Source organism: Prionailurus viverrinus, chromosome D3, assembly GCF_022837055.1.
Source record: "Prionailurus viverrinus isolate Anna chromosome D3, UM_Priviv_1.0, whole genome shotgun sequence".
Lineage (NCBI taxonomy): Eukaryota > Metazoa > Chordata > Mammalia > Carnivora > Felidae > Prionailurus > Prionailurus viverrinus.
In genome coordinates, this window is record NC_062572.1 from 78,194,150 (window position 1) to 78,218,788 (window position 24,639).

The 24,639-nt window shown below is 44.6% G+C and overlaps 1 protein-coding gene across 10 annotated transcripts in view; it reads left to right on the forward strand.

The window, feature by feature from the left end:
* NEDD4L (NEDD4 like E3 ubiquitin protein ligase) overlaps window positions 1-24,639 on the forward strand; it is a 341,323-nt gene that overhangs the window by 142,802 nt on the left and 173,882 nt on the right. For 2 of the 10 annotated variants that reach the window (XM_047827473.1, XM_047827478.1), the window contains exon 1: window positions 16,987-17,241. The exons of 6 other annotated variants lie outside the window; for them this stretch is intronic. In XM_047827473.1, coding sequence (XP_047683429.1) covers window positions 17,219-17,241 — 23 coding nt within the window. In that variant the 5' untranslated portion in view covers window positions 16,987-17,218. Of the gene's footprint in view, window positions 1-16,292; window positions 16,317-16,986; window positions 17,242-20,418; window positions 20,441-24,639 lie in introns of those variants that run through there. 2 more of the 10 variants (XM_047827480.1, XM_047827479.1) reach the window with 2 other exon arrangements.

Here is a 24,639-nt window from a genome sequence, read left to right on the forward strand (position 1 = left end):
AGCCGTGTTTTATCACCAGGGACAGCACAGGCTCCTTCCCAACAAACAGAGTCTACTCCCCGCTCCTGGTGCCCTTCTCCAGTCTGCTGGTCCCTGCCCCGGGTCGTCCTCTCTGTGCACAGGGTTGGGAATTGATCTCTTCAGGGGCAAAGTCGTTCCTGGCTGGTTCTGCCTTCCATTTCCCCCGTATACACAGCCTTCATCCTTCTGGATTTGTCTCCTGTCATGTGGCACATGTTGGGCAAGCACCTTTGCTTTTATTTCATGGCTCTGTTGCTGCTAATTTGGGTATTATTATTAGTTTTAGTTTTAGTTTATTATGCACTTGCTCACCAATGTTAAAGGCCTTAAAATGCTTGCTAGTAATATATAGCACCACGTAAGACTTCCCTCATCATCATCATTGGTATTATTTCCATTATTATTAGCTTCTTTGCCGCTGCTGTGGTTGTGTGTGTGTGTAACTGATAATATTAGGCCTCCATGCATACTTAAACCTTAATTGGAAATGACTCCTTAAATTATCCACAAACTAGGTTGGCAGTTAAAGTGACTACACTTTGGAAATCATTAGCATAATAAAAAAAAATCCTTTACCGTTGGATTCAGTGTTTCCAGTCTCTCCTACATTTCAGTTTTGGAAGGTCAATTTTTGGAAAGTGGAAGTGATTATCTAGATTCAGTGCTGAGGTTTAGCACCCTGGAGGAAAGATTTCTGTATAATATGTGCTTTTGGTAAATGTACAAGGAAAAGTAGTTTTCTTTTAAAGGCAGCTTTTTATACTAAGCAACAGATGATCTTTTTTTCTAAACTATGTTAGCTATACCCAAATTAGTATACGTTAAAATAACTATGACTGGTAAAAACATTTTTCAGATTCCTTTTACTTTTTATATAATTATATGAAATTCTCCATTTGGTAGTTGATCTCTCAAATAAATTAAGTCTTGCCAGACTGTCTCAGAAGGTACCTAGTGAATCAGACCCTAAAAACTTGTTGCATGTGAAAAATAACAACTATGCACGGTAATTTATAAGGGCAAAATTAATTAAAGAATTTTTTTTTTCAGTACTTTAAAATTTGCACTAGGAGAATCTTAGCCTGGTTTGAGGGAATGCAGTTCACATCAGCTGCTATGAAAAAGCCATTGTTTCTATTGTTTCCAGTTGTAGAAAACAGCCAGTTTCAAAGAAGGACTTTTAATAAAAATTCAGGCTCTTTTGAGTTTGAAGGCATCGTTGACTTTACTACCAGATTCATCATGGTGTCCCCCCTGAACTTCACTTTGTATGTACTCAGACATTTTCAAAGTAGGTAAGGATGATTGATTTGTTTGCAGTAAGCATTTATTTTGCTGTTGGAGTATATATGGCAGGTGGTTATACGGAATACGAAGAGGCGTAAGTCCCTTGACTTCAAGATGCTTACAGTCGAATAGAAACCTTAACATTTCCTCTGGGCAGGGCTCCATGGGGTCATTACAGCCAAGGGAATGTGTAGGCATCTAGATAGATGAAAATTACTCAGAACTTTACAGATATTTGACATTTTGTTGACTGGTGACAGGTCATGATATATGGGTATTGCATAGGTGGTTGACTTTAAATAGTCTTTAAAATTGTTTTGTTTTTTTTTTTAGAATTTCCACAATGTTTGTAGTGTTAGACATTCATTACACAAAAGCCTTCATAAATTTTATACATCTTTCTGAGAGCCACATGCAGGAGTGCAAGAGGAAGAAGGCGCTAGAACACTGCAAAAGGGATCGCATGGTCGGTGAGGTGAAATGAAACTGGCCAACCCTGGAATCGGATAGAATGCAATGAAGAAAGAGAAGAAAATTTCTAAAAAAAAAAAAAAAAAGGGAAAGAGAGGAACTCAACATTGTATCAAGCAGAATGTGTATCCACTAGACTGTGAGCACCTCAACACAAGAGATTTGGGTTGAGAGTTAAGCTAATTGACTAAATATCACTTGACGGATAATCACCAGATCTTCTAAGATGGTCTACCTGATAAGTGATATAGAGTCAATTTTAGGTGTCCTCGTGTATTGTGCCCTATTTGTGTTTCCTGATACTTTGTGTGGGTCATTAGTTCTCTTCACGAACTGTTAGGGAACTACTGTGGTTTTATGGTCCTCTCCTTCCAGCTGGTACTTAAGCATCGTGGGTCAGTAGAAATGGGAACAGTAGAGCGCTGAGCCAATACTCCTTATAATCTGTTGTGTTCCCAAATGGCCAAAGGAATAACAGAGATCAAAGAGAGATAAATGTAGTCACCTGGCAAAAATATTTGGCCTTTTTCAAAATGATGGAAGTTATATTTAGGAGAAATGTTTTTGGTAAAAATATTTGAAAGTTTGTTTTATAATCATAAGTAGCTTGGCTTGTTTTGACTCGTCGGAAGGGGGAGGGAGAGGCAGCCGGTAGGTAGGGCCTGTGGATTTGTCATTTGGGAGAGGGAAACACGATGAATAAGCTAATTGGTACAGAATAAGAATAGAAAACAAGTAGGAAGTAGAATCGTGAAATCTCAGGGCTTTTCATTAGTCATTAGTTGAAGACTCACAGAGAACTGGTGGAAATCACTAGTAATTAGGAAAGGAAAGGACAGTATTGTGGAAAAAACGGGCCCCATACGCCTTTCCTGGTATTCAGGTGGAGTGTAATTCTGGTTCAGCCCAGTTTCCCTTCACTTCCTTTTCACCTGTTTGGCTGCACCCAAGCTGAATTGCCCAAGTCGCCTATATGTTTGATTCCCCCCTCCCCTGCCATTCTTCACCCAGTGGGGTATGTGTGTGTGAGTGAAGGAGAGAGAGAGACAGAGAGCCCTGCTTACCTGGTGAGGCCCCGCTCAGCGAGCAACCTCTCTACAAAGGCTTCCTTCATTCCTTGTAACTGCAATAAGGCGGTTCTCGGAAGAGCTGAAGTTGTTCCCTGTGCACAGAGTGCAGGATCCCCCAAAACTTCCAGCCTGAGTGCGCCACAGTTGAGCTTGGCCAAGTCGGTTTAACGATCACACAGGTTTCCCACTTGGACAACACCAGTCTCCTGTACTGTGTTGGAGGAGCTATGCTGGCCGGGGGTAGAGGAGGAACGCCACCGACTGCCCTCAGCCCCTGGAGGACGCACGCTGCCAGCGGAGTGATGAATCCATCTATACCTGACGCAGGAACTCCGGCATTGAGATCTGGCGTCCTGGCTAAAATTTGCGGGAGAAACAGTACGAAGTAGAGAGAGAGCAGGTGGGAGGCAGGGGGACAGACTGCACCACTAGGGCGACAGCGGAGTGGCTGGCGAAGCTGGGCGTTGAGGGATCGTGCGGAGGTCAGATGGTCCATGTGACCTTGACCCCACAAGGTCTGGCAGCAGGAGCGCCTGCGTTCCCCGCTCTCCACCTCCCCCCTCACCTCTCCCCTTCCTCCAGGCACCGTGTTGTGATGGGAATGGGGGGAGATGTGCACACACAAGCCTCCCACCCCACCTTACACAAGCAGAAGCCTCTTCAACGGGCCTGCCCCCACCCCCCGGCCTTTGCACTGTGAAATACGCCCCCCTTCTCTCTGAGCCTTAGCATGTAGTTGTTTGCTAAGAATAAGAAGGGTTAGAAATATTTCTGCCAGAAAGTGAAGTTTAAGTATTTCAGATGATAATATGAGCATATCTGGCCCAACCAGATTATTTCTGAAGCACAACACGTAGCTGATTGCCATTGAACCTTGGAAAACAGATTATCCCACTTAATTTTGACAGATGAAAAGCGGTGTGCCATGCAGAAAGAACACAGCCGACCAAATACCCCTTGGTAAGGGTTTTTCTGGGGAATTGGAAACCATTTGTTTACAGCCAGTACTGGGCCTTGAATGTGAACTATGACTCCTAATTCTTGGCGTAGTAGCTCACCCCCTGCAGAATGGGGTAAAGGCAGTTAGGAGATGCTAGGTGTCGGGGACATTGTCTCCAGGACTCAGATGACAGGAAGTAGGAACCTACGAAGGTTTGGGTTGCCCCTCTAGTGCACAACCAGCCAGTGGATTCCAAGAGGCCCACCTCCCAATCATGTTCTCGGGGTGCAGTCATACACATGACCTTGCTTCTGCACCAACACACGTGCTAGCGTCTGACATCGGGTTGTCGATTAGGATGTGCAGGTTGCTTCAACTGGATGTTCACATCAGGTGGAACCGTGGCCCTTGCTCGGAAGCAGTGCGGATCGCCTGAAGAGAAGGGATGCATTTCCTCGCTGGTTGAAAGACCTTCGGGAACAATTAAGTGGTTCCTACCACCAAACAGTTCCTGTTCTAATGGGGGTTTAATAATAACCTTTTATTTACTAGGATTCGCTGGGGAAAACATGCAGGAACAAAGAGAAAATAATTAAATGCAGAGAATGTTAATTTCTTTTTGGTTTCAAAAAGGACTTCGGGTAGCAACCCAAATAGAAGTCTTTGCTTTAACCAACAGATAAGTGATTAGCACATTGGTTGTTTACACATGAGTCAGAGCTTCTAAAATTTGTTCCCATAAGTAGGTTGAGCCTCCTTCTCTGCCTGTTGTCATAGGGTCTAAAAATGGAAACCTGAGTCCAAACCTTTCCAGATCATAAAAATAATCCTGAATTAGTAGAGCATAAATGAATGTGGTTTTATCTGAGTGTCCTTTTCAGTTTCCCCAGGCCAGATTGGGACCTTGTAAGCCTTCTAGAGTTCCCTGTAGTGGGGATTAAGGAAACAGGAGCAGTTTTGCATCTGGCCTCAGACACTTTTCTAATTAGGTCAGAGCCACTCACACTGGGATACGCAGACCCTCTTTCTGTCCCTTTGGCATCGATTTTTAAGATTTGCTGTCTGAGACAATCACACAGACGAGGTTGCTGCTTACATGATACATTGCTGAACCTGGAAACGGTGTGGGTTCTGGATGATGAGTTCTTCTATTACCTGGGAAGGTTTACATCAGCCCAACCTAAAGATGCATCTCAAAGGCATCAGGCCACGTTCTTGGATTGGTAAGTTCACTGTTGTGACATAAGAGCCCATTTTTGTTGGTGCAGTATCTGTGGGGCTCTGGATTCGAAACACTGTTCTGATCACAGATAGAAATTTTAATATTAGGCTGAATGTACAGTGACTGCAGCGTTTATTCTGGTGGAAATTTATTTTTAAGTTTGTTTATTTTGAGAGGGAGGGGGAGGGAGAGTATGAGCAAGGGAGGGGCAGAGAGAGAGGGAGAGAGAATCCCAAACAGGCTCCACACTGTCAACGCAGAGCCCCATGCGGGGCTTGATCCCATGAACTGTGCAATCATGACCTGAGCTGAGATCAAGAGTCGGATGCCTGGGGCGCCAGGGTGGCTCAGTCGGTTGGGTGTCCGACTTCGGCTCAGGTCATGATCTCCCGACTCGTGGATTGGAGCCCTGTGTCAGGCTCTGCGCTAACAGCTCAGAGCCTGGAGCCTGCTTTGGATTTCGTCTCTGTCTCTGTCTCTCTCTCTCTCTCTCTGTGCACCTCCTTCCACCCATGCTGTGTCTGTCTGTCTCTCCCCCAAAGAAATGGATAAACATTAAAAAAATTTTTTTAAAGTCGACGCTTAACCAACTGAGCCACCCAGGTGCCCCTTTTCTGGTGGTAATTTTGTAACCTGTATATGAATCCAGTCATTTTCCCAAAATGTGACATGCAGGGTGAAAACCTGACAACACAATAAGAGAATTTTGTTTAAACCGGGCCTGTACTAATGAAATAGGGACGACTTTTCCTCCTGTCCTGCTGGTTTACTAGTCTCCTGCTCTTAGCATGCCCACTTAGTTCCATTGCTTACTTGCATTATGGCTCTTAAGTTTTCGTTTCAGGTGTTTTTCTTTATTTTAAAAGAAAGTCGAAATAGTGTAGATCACCTAGAAAGGGAATATCCCCTAGAATGGGAAAGCTACCTTCATTATTAAAGCAGATTAGGGGCGTCTGGGTGGCTCAGTGGGTTAAGCATCCGACTTCGGCTCAGGTCACGATCCCGCGGTCCGTGGGTTCGAGCCTTGCGTCGGGCTCTGGGCTGACCGCTCAGAGCCTGGAGCCTGCTTCGGATCCTGTGTCTCCTTCTCTCTCTCTCTCTGCCCCTCCCCCACTTGCACTCTGTCTCTCTCTCAAAAATAAACATTAAAAAAAAAATTTTAAAGCAGATGAAAAATAGTGGGGTATGCATCATAAGAACTTAGAAAAAGAACAAGTAAGCAAACAAAAAGCTGGGGAGGAGGAATGATGAAATAACAAAGGTAAAAGTTAAAATTCATAAAGCAGAAAACAAATGTTGAAGGGTAAACAAATCCCGTAGCTGGTTACGGGCCTCATTACCCCGAGAAAAAAGGGAGAGCAAACACAGGTGACGGGAGCGAGGGATCCGGAGGAAGGACCAGGCTCTAGGAAATGCTTACCTGTAGTCCTCTGGCTACACATTTGAAAAACACAGGGTTGATTTCTTAGTAAAATGCAAAGGACCAAAATTGATCCAAAAAGCATGGAAAACTTGACAAAGCCGATTAGTATAGGAGAGATTACATATGTGATTGACAATTACGATTGGAAAAAGTCACCAGGGTGCCACGATTTGCCAGCTGAGTCTTATCTAACCTTTACAAAACAGAAAATGTGTTATTTCTACTCTTAGGGGATGCAGCAAATATGAAAAGGTTTGTAGTTCATTTTAGAAAACCAGCATAATTTTAATACCTGACAAATTTTAAAGAAGAAAAGTATAGACCAATATTATCTACGAACATAAATGCATGGGGCCCCTGGGTGGCTCAGTCTGTTAAGCTGATTTCAGCCCAGGTCGTGATCTTGCAGTTGTGGGATCGAGCCCCAAATCAGGCTCTGCACTGAGTGTGGAATCTGCTTGGGATTCTGTCTCTCCCTCGCTCTCTCTGTCCCTCCCCTGCTTACACGCTCGCTCTCGCTCTCAAACGTTTTTTAAAAAAAGTCAATGCAAAAATTCAAAATAATTCATCAACAGACTTTTGAGTGCATCAAAAGGCTAACGCATTATGATCAGTAGTTTATTCCAGTGACACTAGGGTGATTATTAGGAACTTTGATCACCGTCATCCATTATTGTACCTCAACATAGTAAAGCAGAAAAGACCAGCTCAAGAGAGACTAAAAGCCATATTGATCAAGTTAAGCAACCATTTTTAATATAACACAATCTAAAGAAACAAAATAGGAATAAAAACAAATTACTTAAACATAAAACGGCTATATATTACAATATTAACAAAAACACCTCAATAGTAAATGTTTTCCTGAAATGGCAAAACACTAAAACTATTTCAATTGTAATTAAGAATTTTAAAATGATGTCTGCCTTTATAATTATTTATCATTGTCGTAGAGGTTCTACTGAATGTAGTAAGACAGTGAAATGTTTGTGTGTCTAGAAAATTTAGAAATCTCTAGGTTAAAGAAATGTATATGTATACACATAAAATCAATAGGAAAAATTGTCAAGGTAGCTGGATAAAAAAAAAAATCTAGAAATGATCATTTCTGTTTTGAAAAGGAGCACCTAGAAATGGAAGTTTACATATTCCCTTTTTCAACAGCAGCAAATGACCTAGGAAAACAGTGAACAAGCATGGGACTTGTATCCTTTTTAGTGAAGACTATGAAATAAAAATATGTAACATATATATACCTAGTATTCCAAAATTAGTACATTTATTGCAATTCCACTGAGAATTTCCAAAGCAGTGGGGTTTTTTTTTTCCTTTTTCTTTTTGAACTGAATGAAATAATCTTGAAATTGATGTAGAAGAATAAATGCCTAAGACTTGAGAAGAGCTCAGACAGATGTAGCAAGGAAAACCAGTGAGGGTAAACTTGACTTAGAAGTGACCGTGATGTACTGAGAAGGCCTTTGTGACCAAATCAGTGTGGTATTGATAAAGAATTACATAAATAGTTCAATGGAACAGAATAGGGAATCCAAGGCTATGTTCCATTAAGTAGGAGAACTTAATATGTAATAATGTTGAGAAAAGAATATATTATTTAGTGGGTAATGTTAGTATACTGATGCACTCTTTAGGGTGGCAAGGTACGTAGATCTCTATCTTAACTATAATCAGAAATACCAGAATCTTAAAAAATTTACAAGCAGTTCAAATTTAGAAGACAATTTAAGAATCCACGTACATAGTCTTGGGGCGAGAGAGAACTTCTTAAGCTCGATTTGACATTCTCAAGCCTGACGCATGGGGGAGGGATATTCATCATATGTATGGCAAAAAAGGGGTCATTGTCTATAATACCAGTAACTTCCAAATTGGTAAGAAAAGCATAACTCAGGAAAAATGGACCAAGAACATGCAATTCATAGAAAGCAAACCTTTGAAAAGTAACGCGCATTTGCTAGGGAAATGCAGATTAAAACAACAATGAGCCATTCCTTTAAACCCATGAGATGGGTAAAAATAGAGGAGACTAACACTTGTTGCTAGCAAGGAGATGTGAATTACCCTGCTTTATTTGGAAAGCAGACTGGCAATGCATATTAAGCTAACAATTAATATACCTTTCTAAGCCTCTTTCCCAGATGTCTGTCTCCTAGAAATAAAAGTGTACACAAAGTCGTATGTATAAGGATGTTCATTGTACCATTGTAGCGGCAAAATACTGAAAATACAAATGTTCCTCACTTGAAAAGCGGCTGGCTTCTGGGACATTTGTACCCCATGGCTCAGTATGCAGCCACTAAGCAGAAAAGACTTGGAGCTCTATGACTGTTGGCTTTTGATGGGGGGAGGAGGCGTTCCTATGAGAAATTGGTGAAGAAGGTTCAGAAAGTATGTAATACCCAGTTGTGATGTGATGACCAGGTCTCTGTATGTTTGCCCCAATGTATGACTGGGGGAGCACAGAGAAGCAGGCGAAGACCCTGGTTGTCCGAGTTAAGAGAGGGGAGTGGAGGTTGATAAGGGTGGCGGGAGGGGTGGGGAGAGAAGGGATTTCCATGCCGGCTCACGTGTAAAAACCCACCCTTGGTTAAGTGTCCACCACATTCCGTTTTGTCCCCCCGAGGGAGGAACCTGCATAGTGCTTTGCTTTAAGTTAAAAATCCCGGTTGCTTCTTTAGATCTTTTTCTTTCTCCTTACCCGTCTAGGGTGGTTTTGACACCGGATACGCTCTCGGATTTGATGAGAATATTACCTGCGCATATTTATAATTCTTCCACTTCCAGCACCGCCTGCTCCTTTTGCGTACGTGTGCCCTCTTTCACAGGGCAGGTTTTTTTTCACCTTTGGGGGATTCTTTGTTGTCTGCCGGCCTTTGTCCTTGGGACTCCTGTTTGCTCCTTTCTCATCAGAGTGGCCTGTCACTACTGTTTGTCAGGTTGACTACTGTGTGTTCGTCCTGGTCATCTTCTACTTGGATTTCTTCTAGTCTCAGGAGTGCTGCTGCCTTTACCTGCAGGGGAAATGAGGCGTCCTGATTGGTCATCCCGATTGCTGCCCCCCGGGTCTCTCCAGCCCCTTCCATCACTTGACTGGGGCCTTTCTGGCACCCGGAGAACACCTCCACCCATACATACAGTGATGGGCTCTGCCCATCCAACCCACCCCATTTCTGTTCAAGTGATGCATCTTTCCTACTCCCCTAGGACCCGTAAGGATGTGATATTCGGTCTGTTTGGAAGAAGCATGGTGGAAAGGTGCGCTCAGGGGGCATCTAAATATAAACTTCTGTTATCTCTCAGCCTTAGGTTTCTTACCTGCAGAGCAGGGATAATAAATCATAGTACCTGTCTCCAAGGGGCAGAGTGGGGAGCAAAGTAAGTGATGGTCTCCAGACTTTAGAACAGCGCCTGTCGTATAGCAAGAGTTCCATGAAAGTCCGTTGCTGTTTTCAGAAATGGTTTTTGAACCAGATAAACCAGATTGCGACATGGTTTTTCTTCCCAGTTGTTAGGTCGGGATGCCTTCTGACACCATTTGGACACCGTGTTTTAAAAACTCCTCCGGTGTTTGTATCTATGTGTTGGTGTTTCTGTAGTTAAATGGCCACATTTGACTTCCTGGATGAAAGGACATCACTTTTTTTTTTTTAATTTTTTTTTGTAATGTTTATTTATTTTTGAGACAGAGAGAGACAGAGCATGAACGGGGGAGGGGCAGACAGAGAGGGAGACACAGAATCGGAAGCAGGCTCCAGGCTCTGAGCCATCAGCCCAGAGCCCGACGCGGGGCTCGAACTCACGGACCGTGAGATCGTGACCTGAGCTGAAGTCGGACGCTTAACCGACTGAGCCACCCAGGCGCCCCGAAAGGACATCACTTAAATGATGTTCAGAGATACCGGGGAATTACCCTCCTAGATATTACACTGGTTCCCGCTGGCACCAATCGTTGGCGCCCTCAGTAGTACTCTGTTTCATCCGTCCTTTAGTCTTGGCTCTTAGGAAGGTAAAAGTGTCTCATTTCACGTCTTCAATCCGTGAGGTTGAGTATCTCTTCGTATGTTTGTTTTGCTTCTTTTACAAGTGCTAATGTGTATCCTTTGTCCATTTTCCTTTCGGTTGGTAATTTCTCACGGCTTTGTAAGAGTTCTTGGAAATAGGGTTTGTCTCATTTGATTCATTGTGTATTTTGTATGGAAGCTTTCAATTTTAACATTGTGGTTTTGAATATGTCTTTCCTGGGGTGTCTTAGAAAGCTAATAAGTATGCATTGCATTATATCTTTATGTTAAAAATGAGATTTCCCCTCTATTTGTGAAAGCTTGTACACACACAGTTTTCTAAATCTGAAAAACAATTGTGAAAAATTAGAAGGCAAAAGCTACCAGCCAGAGAAAGAACATCATTCTTAATATTTTGGTGTTTTCCTTTTACTTGCCTTTAGTAGAGAATGTGTATTCATGGGCTGGATGTGTGAGGGATAAAGAGAAGAGTCGCATTGAGGAAAATTATGGCTCGAACAGCCAGCTGGCTTGTGGCCACTGAGATGGGGAACAGGTGCAGAGGCAGACTCAGAAGCTGGAGTCAGCTCTTGTCAACCTCCAGGTGAAGACGTGAAGATGATGGCAAGTGAGAACTTGAGGGTCAAGTGCTGGCTGGGTAGGACTTCGGGTGGCCGTGGCATTTAGGTGCTCTCTGCAGCCAAAGGGACCGGACAGGATTGTGAAGGTTGAGGCATTTCTTCAATGTGAAAATGTTCAGGATCCTGAGTAACTGCTCTCAAATAATGAATGTTCGGAACCACAGCCATTTCATGAGTCAGGGAACTGTCTCTAAGCTGTCGGGTTATAAATGCTTGAGGATACCAATCAGTCATTGGGTGTTGGCTAGTGCCTTGAGCGGAGTAGAGATTCACCGTATAATGTTTACTGACTGATAGTTATAACTAAGATCCAAGATACCTTTCCCCTTCTTAAGGAGATAATTTTCTTTTCAGATGTTGCGATAAAGTCACTAGTGACTCGGTTGTATTGACCCGTGAAATATGTAAATTATACATTGTCTCCTTTTGTAGCATTGGGAGAAAAAGCCAGTCCAAGTTAGGCGGATTTACGACCTTATGGGGAAATTCAAGACTGTGTCATAATCCCCAAACCTTGCCTGCATTATGTAAAGATTTTTTCCTGTGTCATCTCATCTTTGTTTCGTTCAATGTATTCCTCCCCCTCCAAGTGTCCCAGTTCCCCCCCCCCCTCCTGTAGCTGATTTTGAACAAAACAGAGAAACTTGGGTTTTCTTCACCCCAGCATTTGTATTCTTCATTTGGTTACACATTGTTTTAAAATAAATGATAATACATTCTCAGCAATTAAAATTCTTTTTTCCTGGTTCTAAAAGAATTAGACATTGGGAAAGATAAACTATAAAACTGATCCACCTGTAAACAAATAAGCAGAGAGAGAATTAGTTGCCTTTTTTTTTTTTCTTCTAGTCCTTTGGCTTTATTTATATATGTACATGGCCATTATTTATTTGGAATAGTGCTATAATATTGTTTGGAATGATGCTTTTAAACCAGTATTTTAAGGTGAACATTTTATTGTAATACTGTTTTTAGAAAGATGACTTTTGAAGGCTGCAGAGCATGGGCAGATTCACAGTGGCTTTTAAGGGAAAAAAAATCAAGATGATCTCAGTGGCAAGTCCTGCTAAGATTAAAACTAAAAACAAAAGCACTGAGAAGCCTTTGGAATCCTACTCTGAGGTTTAAATTTTGTGTTCATAATAAGATCTTATTTTGAATGAAATCGGCCATCACACTTTTCTTATTCCCTTTGGTTACGTTGATTTAAAATGTACCTTCTGTGTACTTCCTCTGCTTTCCATGGGAACATACTGATCCATTGTGACCCTTCATGGTGTTTCGTAAGATCCCACCTTACAAATCATCCCAGTCTTCTAAGTGTAGTAAACCATACCGGACACCTTTTTTTGGTAATATGTCAGAATTGCTGGGAGCCATAAAAATGTACATTTAATCATAAGCAATGCAGAATAAAGAATTGCCATGAATTGTAAACATTGTTTTCGAAATTTAAATTTGGAACAAAAGGTCCCCAAAGGATATGAGTGAGACTAGAAGCGGCGTTTCCTATTGATAGACTTCTGGTAGACCCGCCCCCTGGTCATTCACAGGCTTCCCTCCCGTGGCCTTTCCTTGTCAGGAAGTACGTGGGGAAATACCAGGAAAGGCTACTATCCCTTCCACTCCCTTTGCTAACTGCGTGTTGTCCACACTGTGGAACTGAATTATCTGTCTTAAGACACCAACAGCTTCCTTTTCACCAAATCCAGACACCTACGTTTGCTTAGCACCCTCTTCTTCAACCTTTATGTAGCCCTTGACCCTTAACTCTCTTGACTCCTGGCTCTCCTTTCCTCTCTGACCACTCCTTTTGTTATGTCTTCTCCAGGACTCTAATTATTGCCTTATGGTTTACTTTTCCCTTGCAAGTCTCATAGTTGCCTTAATGGCAGGTGGTGCTGTTGCCTTAATGGAGATTAAAACTCACAAGCTATAAAAATGTATACATGTAAATATGTAAAATTAAAAAATCGGACTATGTTATACATAGCTTTATAGCTTCTGTTTCTTAAAATTAAATTTTGATTGTTTTCTCAGGTTGAAAAGTATTTTTCGAGGATGTGAACATACAGGTATCTGTAATTTGTTTTCTCTACGGTTGGTCATTTAAGGTTGTAGTTTTGTTTAATGAAGGTACAGTATTGCTTCACTATATCCCTGATTATTTCCTTAGGAAAGATTCCTTGGATTGGGATTATTAAATCAAAGGGATGAGTGTATTTAGTCTTCTAGATTGTCTGTAGGATCTTGAACTCCTTCTCAGTGAGATCCTCTTCTGAGGCTTTCTTCATCTTTATTTATTCTGCAGCAGATTCCTTGTTTCTAGTTTCTGTTAACTCTAGGTTACTGTGTCCACTGCTAACCACAGTGGCCTGGGAAACCACAGTGTATGTGTGTCCACCTCCCTTTAGGGATGCCCATTGCATTCATCCAACCAGCCTTCATACCTTCCTCCTGGATCCTTGTGCATGGGGAGGGGGGTGGAACCTGCAGTGTCACCCGTTATGGGGCCACTCTGAGTTTATGGGACTGTCTTCCATCAGACTTTAGAGCTGCTCGATGTGCTCGACTCAGCCCTGCTCTGATCCCTTTTGCTCTCCAGCTGTTCCAGACTTTGAGTATTCTTGACTCTTGAGTCTGTGATTCCCTCACTCTCAGCCCCATGACCTGGTCTTCTCCTTTGCGGGGGTCGGGGGGGGGGGTAGATACCGCAAAAAAGCAACCCTCAGAGGGAGAAATACAATGAACTGCTCTTTGCTGTTCCTCACCCCTGCCCTGTCTACAATAGCACCTGTCCTTTATTCTTCTATGGCACCTCCTTTGCCTCCCAGGGGAAACTTAACAGTATCTGGAGATGTTTTGGGTTGTCACACCCAGGAAGAGCTCTGTCTCATGGATGGAGAGCACCAGGGATGCTGCTGAACATCCTACAGTGCACAGAACAGCCCCCACAAAGAAGAATTACCCAACCCCAAGTGTAGCCCAAGTTCAAAAAACCTGCCTTTTGACATACCCGCCGACCTTGGCCACACTCCATCAGTTAGCCAGTGTCTGCATCCTCGTCTCTCTGTGCTACAGCGGCTCTGTAGGGCAGTGGGTTTCCTTTTGGAGATAATAGAGAGATTTGATCATTTCAGGCTATCCTCGGTTAATAGTATAGTGAGAGCGGGGATAGGAACACTGGATTAGGACCGAATGTTTGGGTTGAATCTGTATTAGCATTTATTCCTAGATTGTGGTGCCTCTGTGGTCCCTCCTCTAAACAGAGGGACTTGAACTCAACCTTCCAGCATTTCCTCCGTTGTGAACAGTTCTTAATTCAGTGCTAAGATGGTTGTCGGTAGATTTAATTGCATTTTAGTGGCGGTTGAGCAGAAGCTGATTTCTGTGGGTTTTGGGGAGAAAGATGTGCAGGTAGGTCCCTTGGTCAATTAGATTAACCATAAACGGAAGTGGCAAAATTGGAGTCGGAAAGGTCATTCCCCACCCCCCCCCCCTTCAGCCAGTATACGGTTTTCTGTGCATTATTCACGGCAGAGCCTCAGTAGACCGGGAGGGAGTAAAAGTACTAAAATGAAGCGCTTGGCTGAGGGAGAATGGTTATTAATGAGAAATCTGAGATCTGTCTGCGTTTTTTATATTAATAATTTGAATTACGTGATTCTTGAATTGGTGTATGAACTTGCTAAGGCTGCCATAACAAAGTACCACAACAGATGTATTTTCTCACAGTTCAGGGGCCTGAACTTGTGAGAGCAAAGGTGTCAGTGGGTTGGTTTCTCCTGAAGTCCCTCTCCTTGGCCTGCAGGTGGCCATCACTTCCCCGTCTCTTCACACGGTCTTCCCATTATGCACCTATGTCCATATTTTCTCTTGTAAGGACACAGGTCATACTGGACTAGAGGCCCACCCTGAAGATTTCATGGTAGCTCAGTTACTTCTTGGAAGACCCCGTCTCCAAACATAGTCACATGCTGAGGAAATAAGGGTTAGGACTTGAACATAAGAATGGGGGGTGGGGGCGGGGGGGGAGACACGATTCTCAACCCGTAACAGTTGGGTAACATTTGATGAGAAGTTTAGGTACCTTTTACATATGTATATATTTAAGTTTATTCATTTTGAGAGAGACAGTGGGTTGGGGAGGGGTGGGGGGGGGAGAGAGAGAGAGAGAGAGAGAGAGAGAGAGAGAGAGAGAATGAGAATCCCAAGCAGGCTCCACACTGTCCGCGCAGAGCCTGATGTGGAGCTCGAACTCATGAACGGTGAGATTATGACCCAAACCAAAATGAAGACTTGTATACTTAACTGACTGAGCCACCCAGGCCCCCCCTTCCCCTTTTATCTTTTTTTTTTAAGTTTATTTTTAGTAATCTCTACGCCCAACGTGGGGCTGGGCCCCACGACCCTGAGAGCAGGAGTTGCACATTCTTCCAGCTGAGCCAGCCAGCCAGGTGCCCCGGTGCCTTTTATCTTTAATGGAACAGGCAAACCGTTGAGTAACTTCTTCAGCTTGCTAAGGTGTATTTTCTTGTACTGTGGTTCTTAGGTTTTTAACCTTCCAGCCGGTGTATAAATGTGAGCCAGCTTATTAATTTTGTAATTTTAGATGTAGTCAGAGATGGAGTTGCTGCTCTTAAATGTGCTACTTGTGTGTCCTCACCTGTTGAATACTAAATGCTTAGGGTATTTCCCCTTGTCGTTTCGAGATTCCTACTAAAAAATGGTTCGAACTGTCAGCCTGTGTGCGGAGAGTGTATTTGGGGATGGGGTTTCTGGCAGTAACCTGGTTCACAGGTTCCCCAGCAAGGCTTCGGTGATGCTCCTAACCATGAGAGGTCACCGGCTCCCCTGGTGACCTGTCTCGTCCCAGCACCTCCTGGAATCCCAGCCTTAGAGCACCTGTGGGAACCTGAAAGTCTAGTTTAGAGGTTCTTGGCTGACGTGCCAGGAACGCTTCATGAGTGAGCATGCCCCCAGATTGGAGTTAATGTAGAAAGTTAGCTTTTTGCTACAAGTGGGGACACTTCCTGTCTCAGCCACAACAGCTGGGCTTGTAGAGTGGGTTTCCACTTGGCTTTGGGCACGAGCAAAGAGGCGGAGCTTAGTGCCAGTTGCAAGCCAAAGAAAGAGCACACCTTTTTCCTGGTCTCGGGGAGTCCGGTAAGGGCGGTAAACTGTACCCCTCCAGTGGGACCCAGTGCTGAAGAAGTGCCAAGGTGAGCCCCACTGGCCCTCTCTGTGCTTTTGGTCTGTACCTCAAGGACACCCCCGCTGGTTAATCTGAAATTGGGTTTGCACACCAGACATGGTGGATTGGTTTATAGGGTGGTGCTGTCTGTCCTGTGACACCAGATCAACACCTCCTCTCCACCCCCACCCCACCCCCGCCCCCCATTAGTTCTGTTTGGAGTTGTAGTTTGGCTCACAGTTACCTTTGCCCTGGCCTCTTGCCCCTTCAAGACTTTCAGCTTTTTGAGGGCCCAGGTGCTCTCTAGCCTGCCTGGTGTGGAGCCTCGCTCACAGGAACTGGAGAGAAGCCAAGTCCATTGTGCAGGTGAAGAGCAGACCCCTACGGCCCGTCTTCCCCAGAAAACCGGGACGCAGCTTTAAAAGAAAAAAGAAAAGCAACAGCCCAGCCCAAGTTACAGTGATTAAGAGCACCCTGTGCTCTCCGGTTATTGCCTGTCCTGTTTGGTAAACCGTCAGCCCTTCTTTGCCCCTTTGACAGTTGCCGCTTGGAGATGCCGGGCTGCAGGTAAACTAACGTTACCCTCGCTCTGTGGCTGTTGAAACGAATTACTGAGCTGGGTGGAGTTAGCTAATCCTTATGGTGGGGGTGGAGCTTGACTGCTTTTCCACCAACAAGCACTTCTTTCTAGCTGTCATCGAAGTGAATCATCAGTATAAGTAGCAAGCTCCCCGGATTCCTCCCCAGTTGTGTGAAAACTTCCTGGTGGTCCCCGAGTTCGGGCAGAGGTGTGTGTCGGCAGCTTTTCATCAAGGGGAAGGAAGGAGAGGAGGCCAGGAGCCCAAGGGTCGTCGAGGTAGATTCCCGGCCGTGTGACCGCAAAGCTAGCCGAAGCAGACGCTTCCCGGCAGGACAGATGGCTTGTTTTTCATGAGCCTTGAGGACAATTATAGGTAAGAACAAAGACGCCACTGTATGTGTGTTATATGAACGTGTAACGTCTGTTGGCACGGAGTTTGATCTTCGTGTAGGGCTGTTTTTATACCAGTGGCATTATTCTAACACAGCCCAAAATTTTCCAGGATAAATGACTTGTTCTCGGTGTTCAGGGTTAGCTGTAGTTGATCAGTTTTACCCTTGATTTGTACAGATGGAATGGTGGGCAAAGAATGAAACTCGGGGGAAAGAATCAGGATGTCAGTTCTCCTTATTTTTAACCCTTTTGCTTTCTTATCTCTGCCTTGACTAGAAAAATGTACACTTTTTACTCTCAAAACGAACGCACGACGGATGCCTTTGTTTTCTTTTTGAAAAAATAATAGAAAATGTAGACCACCCAGGTTCTGTGAATGTTCTCTGGTTCGGAAGTCCATGTTTTAGGAAGAAACAGGTGTTCTTGTTCTGTTTTGGGTCTCTCTCTCTCTCTTTCTGACTTAGAAATCTCACTGGAGAGGAAGGAGACCCCAGCTGTACTTGGCTTCAGATGAAATAACATCTTAGGTTGGAAATGGTTGGCTTGAGAATGATGCGTGGTTTTATCTGAATTGTCGGTAGTGAGAGAAATCGTTCTCCCCCTTATTTTTGGCTTTCATAACTTACTCTGAATGCATTAATGATGATGATTATGACGATGGTTGGGTTGAGAACAAAAATTAAAGCCCATATTCATCTGCTTCCTTTAGGTTTTGCTGTCCTTTTCCCCACCCTTACTACTCATACATACGAATATACTTCATGATTAACACGTGATTTTTCTGTTTCTTTACTGTCTCATTTGATGGTGATTCATAAACTGTTAGCGAACTAGTTAGTGTGTATCAGTGTGCAGGCCACACCTTTCTATTAATGAGCCAGGGTACTTTCAAACAAACATTCCTCATGTTAAATGGTAAGATGGATGGAATTTTAAGACAATTCAGTAAAAGTGGGTCAATGATGAGAAATGGCAAAGCCAACAGTCAAATCGGGAGTTACTCTTTAATAAAATACTTCATTTCACATTGAGAAGTCTGTGGTCCGCAGGTGTTTGAGCTAGATTTCCAATCAGACAAATGAGAACAAGCAGCCAGACTAGAAAAGGGAAATTAAAGAAGCTGTGTGGTATTGCACTCCCTCCTTTCAATGATCTTGGGGAGGACAAGGTGAACTTTAATTCCCAAAGGAATGTGAGTAAGCTTGTCAGATCAGGAGGGGGCTGGGAAATGCTTTATTTAATTAGGAGAAAAGGGGAATGATTTTCACAGATGTTACTTTTTTTTTTTTTTTTTGGTCTTGCCGCTGAATGTTGATTTAAGACAATATGTTTAGGACGCTGTTTTGTCAGTATGGAATATAAGAAGCAAAATGAAGGCAGGAATGGAATGATAGGAATTTGCTGCTGGAGGAGTATAAACATTTTATCGTAAAGTGGTTGGTATGGTGGGGAACCCTGTAGACTTCTTGACCACATCTTAGACATAGTTGATGAAACAGAGGCTCTTGTGGGGCATCTGGGTGACTCAGTCAGTTGAGTGTCCGACTTCAGCTCAGGTCATGATCTCGCAGTTTGTAAGTTCAGGCCCCCAGGTCAGGCTCCCTGCTGTCAGCCTGTCAGCCCAGAGCTCACTTTGGATCCTCCGCCCCCCTCCCCCGCCCCTCCCTCACTTGCGCTCTCCCCAAAATAAATAAATATTTACAAAGACAAAAACCAGAGGCTTTTGTAATTATGGCACTTGTGTTGGGATTGGGGGGAGGGGGGTGAGGTTGTTTCGACTATGTCTGAACTTAATACCGGGCAATCTCATCTGTGCTCTGTGGGGCTTGTCCAAATCAACTTTCAGGTCATTTACATGTAATTTCCTCCACCTTGGCCGAAATCTTTTCCTTCCTCGTGATTTCCCTCCTCGGGTGTTTTGGGTTCGCTAGCAATGATTTAATGTCCTAGCAATGTAGAGGATGCCCGATTCTGTATGTCAGCTCAGAGCTAGCCAGCTAATCTCACCCCTGGGATCCCAGAGACTTCTGAGGTCATTCACCTTTGGGGCGATGGCAGCAGCACACATTCTCAGGTGTTTCCAGAATATACCTTAACTATGTTCTCAGTGGCTCAGAATTCCAAAGAGAGTCACTTGGCACACCTTGACCTCCTGTAAATATTTGCGCTCCCTGTGTGCTTGGCCTGGTTTTCTCGAGAGCACAGGTGAACAGGGAGCACAGGTAGCTCCCTATGCGATCCTGCCCACCTGCCCACCAGGTCGGGCCTGGGGGAGACTGCCAGCTAGCTGCCCCCCTGAAATCAAAGGGGACTTTATTTCCGACTCCTGCAAAAGTCTTTTAGAAAACTCGCCCTGCCCTGCTGTTGTTGCCAAAACCGGATCAGCCCAAATAATCGTAAGATCTTTTCAGGTAACCACGGGCTGTGTGCGCTCTCAGCTGGGACTTGTGCCTTGCTTATTCATCTCAGAGGTAGCTGCTGGGAGAAAAGTGCAAATTCCACCTCCTGAGAGGACACTTACTGTGATGAGCCCTGAGTAATGTATAGAATTGTTGAACCATTATGTCATACACCTGAAACTAATATAATGCATGTTAATGGTACTTGACTTTAAAAAAGTAAAGTAAAATAAAAACCAGCGCCTGACGGGCATCATCCCCGAAAACAAAAGATTGATTTTCTTCTAGAGCACAGAGGCCTCCATGGACATTTTTGGAACGGCCCATGAGACCTGTGACATACCATCACACCCCAGAGGCAGTTAACAGTGTCATTTCACACTAGGTGGAAACGCAGATGAGAGATCTGAGTTGGGTGGACGGAGCTTCCTAGGAGTACGTACAAAAGCGCCACTTGCAGTGACGTGGGCCGTCCTGCTCGTGTCACTGTTACTCACTGGCCTGCTGTAGGCAAGGGATCACAGGCAGGTAAACCACCTGTGACTCAGGCCAGTGCCTGGAAACCCCGTCACGTTATTGGGGCGTTTGGGCATAGATTCTGCAGCAGAGGCCATGTGGAGTCCCTGCGTTGTGATCTCCAGGAGCACGTGCCAGCGCGGGGGTTTGAACCCTCGGCTCCATTAACAAGGTCCAGGAGTTCATTCCGGCCAAGATCTGCCATGCTAAGCGACTCCGTGAGATTTCCAGCCTCATTAAAGGGAATGGGGTGGTGGCCTCAAGGTATTTTAATATATTCTTCTCCCTTGTTGCCCTTTTGTGTTGAGGTTTGTATCTGTGTTCATCGGCAAGCGGTGTATCTGAAAGAGGTGTGTTCTCTTTGGACACTGTCGCGTCTGGTCTATTTGTGTGACTATTTGAACTCTTTGACATGGCCGTTTAGCACAGGTGTAACGTCTTGTTCGTTGGGTGGCGCAGTCGGTTGAGCGTCCGACTTCAGCCAGGTCACGATCTCGAGGTCCGTGAGTTCGAGCCCCGCGTCGGGCTCTGGGCTGATGGCTCGGAGCCTGGAGCCTGCTTCTGATTCTGTGTCTCCCTCTCTCTCTGCCCCTCCCCCGTTCATGCTCTGTCTCTCTCTGTCCCAAAAATAAATAAAAACGTTGAAAAAAAATTAAAAAAAAAAATAAAATGGTTCCTCGTATTCTTTCAGTCTGTCAGTTACCAAATACTTACTAAGTGTCTTTATGCTACATGCTGAGAGGTACTTCTTTTTCCACCCTACAGTTGGCAGTTTTTGCTGCGTTAACACTTTTTCAAGGTTCGTTCCCACCCCCATTATTGTTTTCACTTGATGTATTTTATAAATAGACTTTAACAGCCGTTACGCCCTGGGCTGAGTGAAGATGGCAATCAAAGACGATTAAGACTTAATTGATCTGTAAGATTAATGAGACCAGGAAAACACGTCCCCTAATCATGTTAGCTGGTTTAAAAAAAAAAAAAATTTCTCTTCAATTCTTTGTTCACTGTTGGGAAGCCACGTACGAAAGGTAGAGGAGTTTTCATCGGCGTGTGCCAGTGGAACTCTGTTCCCGAAGAAAAAGAAGAGCTCAATGGCTAGAAAGGTTATGTAAAGCAGAGAGGTGTGCGTGTCAGAGAGAGGGAGAGGGAACATGGTGAGGCGCGGAGGCCCTGTCACCTGCCAAGGAGCTGCAACTCCCAGATGACAGATCACTCCTTCTGCAGGGATACTGCTATTTAAATTTGATTCTTAGCATGACGTAGGATGGGGGAGTGTTGATGACAAAGCCAGCATCTCGCTTTGTCAATAACCTGTTGAGGAATGAGACCCACAGACTCAGCAGTGAGATTCCGAGCCTGCAGCCCCCTCCCCTCCCTGGGCAGGAGCCTCCGGCCTCGTCACCTGTCACCTGTCACCTGCCCCGAGCAGCAGGCCCTGGGCTAATCCTAGGTGCTACCTGCGTCATCATTGAATTGCCCTTTAGTTGTGCTTGGGCACATCTATATTTGGCTCCGCTGCTTTTTTTCTAAGGGAGGGGAGATGTGTGGGCAGAGAACAAAATGAAATGTTCCCGAATTGAGCCTGCGCCAGTTAAAAGTCTGAATGGCCTCCCGGGGTTTAGGTGAAACTTATTTACTCAACAAATACGCCCTGAGCACCTGAGGGGATGCCCTGGTTCTCGGTGCTGGGCAGGCTGCACAGCCCTGTGCGGTCGGTCACCTGGCCCTTCCACTCCCCTTGGAGACCTACCGCCTGGTGGGGGAGACCCCAAACCAGGTGAACAGATCCTGTAATTGGAGGCAGTGTGAGTGTCTTTAAAGAAATGAAATCAGGAGGAGGGAGTGACCATTATACGGATGGGTGATCTGTTTTTCTTTTGCATGGGAGCTCCTGACGCTTTCCAGTAGGTCTGGTTCGGGTGAGTGTGGAAGCTGTGGCCAGCTCTAGGGTAGTGGTTCCTTTAAAAGTCCTTTAAGACGTCCTTTGCGTGGAAAAGTATACATTATTGTGCCTAGAAGAGTAAGCAGTCATTCATCTTAGAGCAAAGTGAACAGATACTTCCTGGAAAAAGATTTCCACCCGTCAAACATATTTAAGTATCATCTGGTCTGATTGGAAATGAGGGATACCCGCATCTGTGGAGTAGCCTTAAGAATGAATTATTCTTGTAATAGGTGTGGCAGCCTAGGTTGCCTAGGTTGAACTCGTGGCTTGCTGTATCATTGACACGACACAGGTTTTGTCATTTGCCAAGTGGAGTTGTCAGGTGACCTCCAATAACTTTTTGTGTCGGGATTTATGATAGCAACTTAGGGAACCAAACCTTGTAAGCTGTCACCGTTTGCAAACTTGAGGCCAAATACTGAGAGGGAAGAGGAATGTGACCACGTGCAGAGCAGGGCACTTGCCAAGCGTGGTCCATACTTCCGAAGTTCATAAGCCAGCATCGTGGAGCATGAGGCAACACGTCCCGAGTTGCTCCGGTTTCCGGGCTGTGTGAGTTCCTGTGCTGTGCTTGGAGGGGAAGCCCTGGGGACCTCCTGCGGTCTGCACGCTGATGAGGACAACAGCAGCTGACCAAGAGCTAAGGGCAGGGGGTGTGGAAGCCTGGCCACTGACGGATGTTAGCTGCTAGAGACCGTGGCATCTGATGATTTCCAGTTGCAAGTGCAGAACTGGAAGGCGGCCGGCTGTGCCCTCCTGCTGAGCTCACGCCCTTCATTGCGTTGCTGTGTTACCCTGTCTTTGTCAAGTGTACAACTGTTCGATTTCTGTGAGGGTCTGCCCCGCCACCTCCAGTTAACGATTTGTCATTTCCTTCAAGTGGCCGTTCAATCAAAATCACCTTTTCCGAAAGGCCCCAGCATCAGTCCTTTCTCTGAGGTGTGTTATCTTCTGCCACATTCTTCTTTGCTATTATTTCATTTCATTTCATTTCATTTCATTTCATTTCATTTCATTTCATTTCACTTCATTTCATTTCATTTCATTTCACTTTACCTTACTTTTATTTTTTAATTTACTTATTTTATTATTGTATTTTTTATTAAAAAATTTTTTTCAAATGTTTTTATTTATTTTTGAGACAGAGACCGAGCATGAGCAGGGGAGGGGCAGAGAGAGGGGGAGACACGGAATCCGAAGCAGGCTCCAGGCTCTGAGCTGTCAGCACAGAGCCCCACGTGGGGCTCGAACTCACAGACCACGAGATCATGACCTGAGCCGAAGTCGGACGCTTAACCAACGGAGCCACCCAGGCGCCCCTATTGTACTTTTTATTGTATTTACCAACTATCGCCACCTGCCTGAGTGTAAATTCCACAGAGGGAGGGAACTCTGTTCTTCCCTGGGGTCTCTGAGGTGCCTAGACCAGTGCCAGAGATATGGTCGGTGTTCAGTGAAAATTGGTTGAATGAAGGAATGGGGAGGGTCTGTGAAAGGAGCCTCCCCATTGGCTTTTCCCAGTCCTGACTTTGGTCTGTTAGAGGCTGTGGTTTCTTCTGAGCTGTTGATACTTTGAAGTGAGTTGTCTGTAGGTCATCTCGCCCCACCTTCCTGCATTAGCGTAACGGGGTTTGCTGGGTGGCTCTCATTCCTTCAAGAGGAGAGTCTAATGGGAGACTTTCTTACATGCTTTTTGCTAAGGGTCAGAGTTGAGCCTCCCAGCTTCTGTTGCACAGAGAGGTATATCCACAGAGGAATAGCTCTGTGACGCTCCGCACAGCTCCTCACTGATGAAGCAAATATTTTTACCCATTGAGGGTGTTTCCTATCTAGTTGCCACTCTGGTTTTCATTGTTCAGCGTGCTGCAGTTACGTGCTGCAGTTCCTGTGTGGCTTTGCTTTGCCTTAATCCTTTATTAATTACCTCTTGTTCAAACTCCCTAAGAGCAGATTATCCTTCACTTTCGGCTTCTCCATTACCAGTGAATTTCTTTGTTTTCAGTCATGACTTAAGAAAAATAACCAAGGAATTGCAAATGAGGCTGTTTTGCCTCCATCCAGTTTATTCCTATTTTAGCAGTCTTTGACTTTAGAATGCTAGAGATAGCTGTTGCTCAGCCTGTGAGCTTTTCATGTTCCACGATATGGTCATGGATATCTTCCAGGATCTGCCTACCAGACAGCTTGAGATTTATCCTAAGTACCTCATATGCCTAACCTGCTCTTGGGCCATCATGATACCCTATGAAGCAATTACTTACTGCAGACCTATGTGTAACTGGAATGTTCTGTACACAAGCGACCAAGACGTGGATGGCTTGTTAGAAAGGATTTTCCAGACCAGTAGCAAAAACGGACATGTAAGTAAATGATTGCTATACTGATTGACTTCTCCTGACAGGAGTGGGGTTTGGGGTTAGGCAGTGTTCTCAGAGACAGTTGAGCTGACCTTTAAGGTTGAATAAGGGTCACGTGCAGGCAAGGTGGGCGCAGGGCATTTCTAGCAGAGGGGAAA